The following is a 10068-nucleotide window of genomic DNA, read 5'->3' as shown; positions in this document are numbered from 1 at the left end:
CCTCCCCAGCTGCTTGGATTCTAGCTGGGAACCATAGAAACAAGTAACAATCTCTCCCTGTGTTACTGGTCCATCTCTACTCTATCAAACAAAGGCCAAAGTCCTACTCAGAAATGATTCCCTGTGCAAATTCTACACCTTGATTTGTCCAACAGCAAGTGTCCTCTCTGAGTGCCTGCAACACAACTGTAATCAGAACTGACATACTGCCCAATGTATGGCCTATATTTTATTAGAATATAGGACGACATGTTGAATCTCCCTTGTACCAACTACCAGCAGATGTTTGCAGGTGTTAGTTTCCACCAGCGGATGTTAGGGACATAACTTCCCTTAGCACCATAGTGTGCATCAAGTGTTTTGGCCTTGTAATCAGTGATCCAGTTCGAACTTGAGGGTACGCTGAGGCTAAAGGTAAATCTGACTGGCTAATGGCTTGTATATGGCAGCACTATGAAAAGTGGCCCGCTCAGTAGATCAGACTTACAGTACATGAGACACTAAATATGTGCTTCTTAGGATTTGTGAGACTTGAATAGATCTGTCGGCGATGGTGCAAAAAAGTTGTCATAGAGAATATACACTGAAGGAAAAGTTTTTGTTTGTTGAATGATGAGACAGACTTGGTGTAGGCTGTTGTTTGTGCCACTGGGGGCTCCGAAGTTACGTCTTTTCAAATTCTATACAGAGGCTTTAATTGTTTTAATCAAAGTTGGAAGGTGTGTGGGGGTATGTGGGGGGGCCGGGAACCCATTAACTTTTAGAGTGGGTTGGACTAACGAGGCAGATCAACATTTTTATAAAACTTTCTTTAAAATTGAGAGTTCTTTTTTATTTAACTCAAGAAACAATACAAAGATCTTGATGTAAGTCGGGCAGAGGAGTGACATCGATGTGTGAAATTTGGGGCAGCTTGATTGCATTTGAGGGGACCGTTGGGTCTTATACGCTCTGATGAGTATCATTCTAGTTACTTTATACATTAGTCGATGATTTGAATCCCAGTAAATGGTCTTATTGTTAAATTATAACTTCAGTTACCATCACAACAGATTTCAAACAACACCCAACGCAACAAGAAGAAATATGCATAAACCCATGGGTTTCCAACCTGACCTCTTCAGCGTATTACATGGTGGTACGATTAATAAGCGAAGAAATTCATTAACTTTATTGTTTATGACATTAGAATGAACATAATATAAACTTTGCATAGAGCCTGAACTTTGCTAAAGATGCGAGAAGGGATATGGAGATTATGATTTTCTTCAGTGCTGCTCTGATGCATCTCCCCACTCTGTCAGTATTTCACCCAGTGGATAACGATATGAATCCAGTCTGCTTTTATGCGTTGGTGGGCTTTCACTTTCAATTTAGTCAAACTGCTCGTTGAATCTCTGGCACATTTTATCACTTGTTCACAGAGCGCACACTTTACATCTTCATTAACTTTTTTTGGATTATTTCCATGCAACGATGTTGGAAGACGTGGAGTTGTATAAAGTTGGCAAAGCAAAGCCCCTATATTACGGACAAAAAGTCCACTAACACCCACCTACACCTGAGGGTACAATCTGCAGCTCTCATTGGCAGTAATGGAAATAAGACAGCTCAGAATTAAGTTTTAAAAACACACGTTTATTGACTGACGTGTCTCATATGGAGGATTAGGCTCTGATACGAGCGCCAACCTGTGGATGAGATGCGGCTGATCAATTTTACTAGTCTACATGGCAGCTCAATCTCAGTCCCTGTTGCAATGCAGCAAAACGTTCAGATTACATTTTTCAGAAAGTAATTTTAAACAAAACTTGTAGTCCACTCTAACCTGTAGGACAATCGAATCCCATCAGAAATAATTGGAAAGTTCAACATCTATGGCAAACTCATGTATTGGAAATAAGTCATTTGCCGTTTTTAATTAGGTTTATACTGGTGAACTTTTAAGTTATGAATCAATGCCCACTGTGTAAACCACGTCGGAGGATGTAACAGCCTTACATAAAGACATGAAGTATTACAGTAGGAAATGAGGATATGGAATGTTGTTGTATGTATCAGCCTGTTTGGTTTACACCTGAAATAGAACTGTTTCTCGGTATCCTGTTATTATATTTCTCGGGGCAAAGGGAATCAGTTTGGGATTGGATTCCCGGGAATGTGGTTTGTGATTAAACACAGTTCTACTCATGTTAGTTATGAGTAATGAACAGAAGTAAACATTTACCTACTCAGATTTAAAACATTGCAGAGAAAACCTTTTCCTCACTGATAAGGGAGGTGGCAGAGAGAGGTTCTGGTCTGCAGACTTGCTGAGGCTCTGATAACAAACTCCTTGTGAGGTCTCGCGAGGCCATTAGTGGGTTTGTCAGAGGCAGCGGGGCCTCGGAGGGAGAGAGGGTCTGCCACATATCTCCTCTCAGTTCATACAGGATGGAGCCTGAGGGCCAGAGAGGCAGCACGCCAGTGATCACAGCACACACTTAATTGTTTCTGTCGACCCAGACACACGTGACTGATCGCTCTGCTACAGTTGTTCAATTTCACACGTATGAAGTGAGGGGAAATGAAGTGTGCCGGCTGCTGCTGAAATGAAATAAAACATTAAGTGCTGCGACGACGCGAGTAAGAACAAGACACACGACGAGACACATTTAAAGCTGAGACGTGGCTTCCAACTTAAACTTTATTAGTTGTTTCTGTTATAGCTTAGCAAAGCAAACATCAAAGTATGAAGGCATCATTCCATAGAACTTTAAATCCATCTCATCTGTTTTATGGCACCACTGAAAAGAATTCATGAATTATACCGACACTGAAAAGAAACCCAAAACAATTTTTCTTTTTAAATCAACTGAAGGAATAAACGATAAAAGCAACAACAGGTATTAGCCATTACATGACGAACTTAAAATTACAAATCATCAGCAAGCAATGCACAACCAAGAATTCATACTTTGACCACCTCTTTAGGTCTGTGATTGTGATTTTGTCGCTTGATATGAAATAAGGCAAATTTCCTTCGATACAATTATAGACAATCTGGTAAGGAGACAAGCGAAAGCGAAGAGGACAGTAAATCCTGTTTATGTTGGGGAAGTTCAAAGCAATTTTCTGGCATGCACTGCAAATGGCTTAGAGAGAGAGAGAGGGGGAGTGGGGGGGAGGGCGTAATCGATTTGTTAAAAGACACTCACATCCTCTTTAAGTGTGCGTGGGCGCTGATGAAGAGTTTCCTGGTAAAAACGAGTTAAGCTGCAGTTACAGCAGCGGTGGAGATAAGACATTGTCAGAGATGTTGGTAGATGAAAGGCCTGGGGAGGCGGCACGTCGCCCTATTGAACAAAGGTATCGGTGGATTTGACTAAACAATGGAGCTGGACGTGCAGGAGCGTGCGAGGAGACACGGCAGGTGTCAGTGTGTCGCACTCGAAAGGGGCTCACGAGAGGCGGGCAGGTGTCACCGTTGGGTGTCAAGAACAAACAGAGGGGGGGGAGTGTGGACAGGTAGGAGCTGTGTCTGTTGTCCTCTGACAGCTTCGCCATGCTCTCACAGTGGGTTTACATTTAAAAGTGAAAAAAAAAATAGAGAAGCTAACCCGGTTTATCTCATCACACCCAGCCTTGGAAATGATGTATGATTGTAACACACAGTGAGGTATGGCTCATCTTTTCTGGTTGATATGTTCAAGTTGTTATAGTAAGGTTGTATTCATACATACATACATATACATACAGTACATACATACTTCAGGGGTGAGTAGTTTCTTAAAGAAGGGGGAGAAAAGCGAAATAAAGTTGGGAATGTGAGCATCTTGTGAGTAACTGGTTGCCCTGGGGCCAGTGTCAGAGCCGCCCCTGACATGGGCCGGTCTGACACCAGAGTGGTTGGCCTCCGCACAGTTTGCTGGCTGTCAGATGAGGTTGATTGTCCGTTCCTCAGCAGGTCATTCCTTCTTCTCAACAGTGTCTGGGTGGGAAACAAAATCCAGGGTGTAGAAGTTAAATTCTGAAGAATAATAATATCACGCAGAGAACACAATAACGCATCTGCTCTATCTGTGTCTCATTTCTCTGACTTCTGCGGATGAAATGAGTGTGAAATGAAAGATTGTGCACTTTCATTTGGATCAACCGCTGCTCGGCTGAAGTGATCATTGCACCCACGAAATGAATTTGAGAGATTTGCTGCTTTTCACGGTCATGTGTCAAAGTAAACTGAAAATCGGAATGGTTTGGACTGATTGTCAGACATGAAGTGCAGTGTGATGACACTGCCTTCGGCTTTATGGCATTTTAATAAAACATATTTTGAACTCTTTTCTGATATCTTATGGACCAAAGGACTATTCAAGGCAACAACATTTAGCTGCAGTCCAACATGTATATTCTCAGAGCCGTGCTGGAAGTTACAGGGAAATGTAGAGGTTATCCTAATGTTGGCTTCAGAGGATGACGGTGGTCATTAATCAAAATGGATTTTTTCTTTGTTGGTTTCATAAATCTGGTCAAGACATTTCAGAGTAATCACCCCATAGACTATGAAATGTGTATGAAATGCAATGTTGCCATTTTGGCCTGAAGGTGGCGCACATAAAGAAATATCTGTGATGCTGGCAGCAGAGAAAAGCTCGGCTCTGAAGATCATTAACATTATGAATATCTACAACAAATGTCATGGATTTTTTCCCCATTTCATCAAGGGCAGTGAAATGAATTATGAGACATTTGACTTGGCACGAGGAGGAAAAGGATCTGAACACTGAGGCTGAAGATGGAGATAAAGGTAAATAGATCAAATAACCCACCATCTTTGTTCAGGTCTGTTTGTGATAACCCTACATCGTGAGTTCTTATACTATATATGAATCAATTTATAAAAGGCACACTATGTGCTACCCAGCTTCCCTCCAACAGATCCCAACTACAGATGTGATGAGAATCCCTATTTCCTGACTTCTGAAAACGTGATGATTTTTCAACAGCACTGTATGGGCTGAAGGGAAGAAGAAGAAGATGATGATGATGATGATGATGAAGAAGGAAGGCACGTTAGTAAGGGTTGTGTTCGGAGATATTTAGTGTTTCAGGAGGATCATTACAGAAAGGGACGTGACTTCAGAAGGAAAACAAACATGGAGAAGGACCGATGTTGTGTGTTCTGCTTTGCAGTGAAAAAAAGGGAAAAAACAACTATGGAGGAAATCATGGCTGAGAAGGCGTATACATTTAGCAGTACGAGCTGAATGCTGAAGTGTCCTTGAGCAAGATGACGAACCCCAAATTGCCAGTGACGGATGTGCCGAGGCTGTAAAGTGATTTAAGTGGTTAAGATGAGAAAAATCATATATAAATACAGTCCCTTTACCATTAAGAGCAATTTGCATCAAAATATAACACCGACTTTTTAAATCAGTATCTATGTCACTCAATTTAAACTACTGCTTGCACAATGATTACGTGGAGGTGTGTGTTTGTGTGTGTGTGTGGGCAGCAGCCTCTTTTGTTTGCTACATTTTGCTTTGGTATATAGAGAATCATGTAATTTGGTATTGTACAAACTATCACAGTTATGGTGGCATCTCTACATTTAACCATCATCCCCACAGTGTTCATGCTTTATCTGGCTTTGTTCCCAAGTTATTTCATGAATCCTATTTATTCAACCCAGGCAATCTGTTTACAACAGTTGCTTAATGAATTTTTTCTACCTGAAATCTGTATGATGAAGTAATCAGAGTCTCATTCTTTTGTTTAACAGCTCTGTAGGGGCAAACACGGAACAAATTCAGACATAGAAAATCACGGCACACTCCACTGATGTCTACTTTCAAATTGCGTGCGGCCTTATTACTCCAAGTCTCAATGGAGACCTGTGAAACAACAGTGTGGGTATCCTTATCAAACATGATTTATTGGCATGATTATTGCCCCCACACAGTCCGTGTTAGCTGCATGTTAGAATAATATGCATTGCACACTTGATTTATGAAAAGTCTGATAGTTCAGTTTGCGGGTAATTCATCACACTCAATCTCCAAAGACGTGCTGACACGTTTATACCAAAATATCAGGGTCATAGCTGCAGACCTGAAATGGGTAGAGAGGATTTTACAAATGCATTTGGCCCTGGAGGAGCTCGTGCCTGCGACCTGCCCCTACAGAGACAAGGAGACGGGAACAGACGGGGGAGAAAGCTGAGACGAAGCCGGTGAGGCTGGGTAACAGTCGGCTGCACAGCGCTGAGGATTCTCCGGTTGGAATGGATTTTAAATCAGCAGCTGTGACTACTAATAAGAATCTGCTTATAAATAGGGATGAGTGTGGGATGAGTGCGCGGCATGAGTGCCTTCTCCATGCCCTTACCTTTGGACTGATTGCTGTCAGTTGGAATTGAATCGGGTTCTTCTGAGCTCTCAACGGGATCTTTCATCCCCTCTAGACAAGTGGAGGGTGAGAAGAGAGAGAAGAATAGAGAAGGAAAAGAGGGGGAAATATGAAGAGGGGCAACGATAATCAAGCAATCTGTTCTGTTATCCTGTGCAGAAAAGCATCAATTTGCCTAAACAATCTCTGTGTCCTGCCAAGCCTGAGAAACTGAATATAGCCCTTAGAGAGAGAGGCTGAGTGGGTTTATAAATATAATGCAGTTAACAAGAACTTTCTGACATGAGGAGTGAACTGGCTGTGAACATCTGAATGTCTAAGAATAGTGTTTCTTTAAAAACCCCAGTAAGAATCTGCTCTACAGCTCTGATTACTGGAGCTGAAACCACCAAAGTTTAAATGCATTCAACACATAATTAGAAGTGTTAGCAAGTACTGTGATATTTCATGAACGTGGGCAGGTGTGTTGATGAAATATCCCCGGTGAGTAACAGGAGCATGAAGCAAGAAATGGAGGAAAGGATGGGGGCAGCAGACGGAGGGGGGGGGGCGGGCACCAGTGGCGAGTTCACGCGCAAGAACGTGCTCTTTACTCACCTCCATTGCTGGTGCCAGTGTCATTGATCTCAGGGCCATCTGTAATGTGGAGCACATGGAGATATGGACATGTTACTCGACTCGTATGTGCAAAGAAGCGGATAAAGGCTTACTTATTAGTGTAAGTGATCATTTCTGCAAAATGATTCGGCTTTGTTTGCCTTTGTCTCCCGTGCCTAGAAAATTCAGCGCCTTCCTAAAGAGCTCCACTTAAAAAAAGGAGGAAGAAACTAAACAAATGCAAGAAGGGAAAGATTCATGCAAAATTAATTAGCGACTCCTGCCTGTAAGGCAGCCTGACACCCCTCGCCACCGAGCGCTCACACAACTCTTTCTTCGTCACTCGCTGAGAAAAGCCCCGTGCTTCACCCTTCACAACAACAATCATCCAAACAAAGCACATCATAAAAATAACCGCTCTCCCCAGGCAGTCCGGCAGTGATGTAAACAAATACAACTGCTTAGGCGAGTGTGGAATATTTACATCAACACGTCTGCGGTCAAAGTCATTCAATCTATTATTGAAAGGCAGGACCCCTGGTACTTACAGCAGGTTTGGATACACATGTCAGGTCGGAGACATTTCTTGAAGCTAGTAGATGGATTAGACATTACATCTTGACTCCTTCACTGGCCTGTAGGCTGCAGCCACCAATGGAGAACACACTGGATATTTCACTGCTGCTTCAACATGAAACTGATTTAATCTGTTGCAACATTTTGGACGGAGATTTCTCCTCCCTGAGACACCGCTGGGACTCACGAACTGTTGCGAAGCAGGAAGGATGAAGCAACAACAATCTCACCCTCATTTCTTGTTTTTTTCACTTTGTATCTGAGGCGTGGAACTGTCCAGGGGTTGAAAATACATTATTTATGAATGCGAAAACTATTTAAAGGATCATTCTGGTTATTCACAACTTGTATCTGATCTGATAGTTGATTTCTATAAAAAATTGTCATCAGTAATAATCAGTAAGCTCACTGCTGAGATGTAGGAACAAGGTCACATCCCCAAGGAAGTCCAGTGGGGCAAGAAAAGGAATAATTCTCAACAACTGAAAACAATATCAGTTTAAAGGGGTTTTCACAGCTGAAGGTTTAGACCAAGATTCAGGTCTTTGCTACAGTGTTTACATTTGATCTGGTTAGATTTGATTTCACATTGCAATATAGGGAACACATTTAAGAATTTTGTGTGACTTACGGCTGTGTCTACCGTGTACTTGACATTGATTGATGTGTAGACAGGCGTGAATCTGATGTCTGCATCTTGTCAATTTGGCGGTTCGTAGTCCTTCCATTTAAAATGAGTGAACCGGTTCATTTTGCTGATTTCATTCTCATCATCATGGTTTTACTACCAGCATCACCAACTGCAGGCGCAGAGTTTGTCACTTGTTCAATTGGGCCAAATTAACATCACTAATGTTTTCACACTGCAAATGAACTACACTACGGTTCAGTTTGATCCAGACCAAGACCACCTTATTTGGTCAGATCTAATTTTGTTCCGTTGGCCCAGACTTTGGTCTGCAGAACCTTTCACACCTGTTATTTTGGTCTGGGCTGAGGGTCCACACCAAACAAGGGTAGGGGAGAAAGCCCCCTCAATAATATGATTTATACCACGTCTTGTGTTTCTTTCCCTGCTGTTGTGATGTGAACTCAGAAACCACTTTGACCAGCCTGTTACCATAACCAATAGAAATGGTGAAAACCATGAGCATATTAACCAAGTTGTAATAATCTTGCATTATCCTTTAATGTCTCATGCTTTAGTATAAATTAATTACAAGAAACAGATTTACCACCTTATTCAGTTGCCGACTGTAATGGAATAAATTGTCAGGAAACACATAGACACAGATTGCACCACACATGAGCAAGAGGCAGGCGTATGTTTTCAATAGCGATACAATAAATTATTCATAGCCCTGAAATGATATGCCATGCATTAACACTTTTCCACATAATTACATTATGGATATTGAGGCTGATGGCAGGACTTGTGAAATGTGCCTGATGTTACGACTCGTGTCGAAACTGAGCCTTTATCGTGTCTGCCTTTTTATTGGAGCTAGCATAGCAGCAGGAGCTCATTGAAGCACTGGACTGCTTCCAGTTGCTCCTTTCTTCCTCTCTCTCAGGTAATAACAACCCTGTCCCGGAGTAGCATCCTCTTCCTCCACTACATCGCACTGATCAAAACAAAGCCAAAAGCTCAGAATTTCAACTGATTGCCGCCCCAGCCTCCCTTGCCGGTCTGAAGCTCGGAGGGCGCAGCAACATTTGTCTGTCTCGCTCGCTAATTTGACTCCTGTGTGCTGACAGTAGAGGGGCTATCATTTAGGGGGGGATGTGAGTGTGCCGTGGCAAACACATAAACAAGACGGGGCAGAGAGAAAAACAGGCCTCTCTCAAGGTTCTGGTGAAGGAGAGAAAGAGTCCACAGAGAGCTGATAAGGAAAAGAGGAGAAAAACAGTGGCAGGAACTGACTCCCTCAGCAGGAAACTAGACAGCTTACACCAGTGGTTCTTAAAGCCGGGACCCAAGACCCTGAGGGGTCCTTAACAGTGTCTACCACCCTCTATTTTGGTATGTAATTTACTATTAGGCATGGTAAGAGAATTTGTGTACAACTTGGGTTATAGAGAAAGAGGGAATAAACTGGTTTACACTAAAACATCCACAAGGTCGATTGGTTATGTATGAAACTGTAACTTCAAAGCATTTATCTATGAACATCAGCAAAGGTGACTGGATGTGAGGGTTTCAATCTGTTTGGTCAACTTTTAATTAAAAAAATTTCAGTGAAGGTTTCATGCCAAATTCATTTACAAATGAAGAGAGGCCACCCAAGAGATCAGAAACATTTCAAACATTTGTCAAACCTTCTCATTCTTTATCTTTCCCCATCTCGTCTGCAGTGAAAGCATTGCAGAGAGATAACCTATCGTTGGGGAGGATGAGAGAATGTGCACTCACGTTTACACACATAAGAGAGAAGAGAGGAAGGAAGAGAGTTGGGCATAAGTCACCCTTGTATGCAGACAAGCAGAAAATTACACCCCCGACCCTCC

At 42.3% G+C, this 10068-nt stretch overlaps 1 protein-coding gene across 2 annotated transcripts in view; it reads right to left on the bottom strand.

Annotated features, from left to right (window-relative positions):
• Positions 1-2653: 2653 nt before the first annotated feature.
• Positions 2654-10068, bottom strand: part of macrod2 (mono-ADP ribosylhydrolase 2) — a 413125-nt gene continuing 405710 nt past the window's right edge. For both annotated transcript variants that reach the window (XM_035172644.2, XM_035172645.2), the window contains 3 exons: positions 6985-7023; positions 6367-6438; positions 2654-3970 (listed from right to left, as the gene is read on the bottom strand). In XM_035172644.2, the coding sequence (XP_035028535.1) occupies positions 3948-3970; positions 6367-6438; positions 6985-7023 (134 nt within the window). In that variant the 3' untranslated portion in view covers positions 2654-3947. The remainder of the gene's footprint in view (positions 3971-6366; positions 6439-6984; positions 7024-10068) is intronic.

This window comes from Hippoglossus stenolepis, chromosome 12, assembly GCF_022539355.2.
Source record: "Hippoglossus stenolepis isolate QCI-W04-F060 chromosome 12, HSTE1.2, whole genome shotgun sequence".
In the NCBI taxonomy this organism is placed as follows: domain Eukaryota; kingdom Metazoa; phylum Chordata; class Actinopteri; order Pleuronectiformes; family Pleuronectidae; genus Hippoglossus; species Hippoglossus stenolepis.
This window is presented reverse-complemented; position numbering and strand designations above follow the sequence as displayed.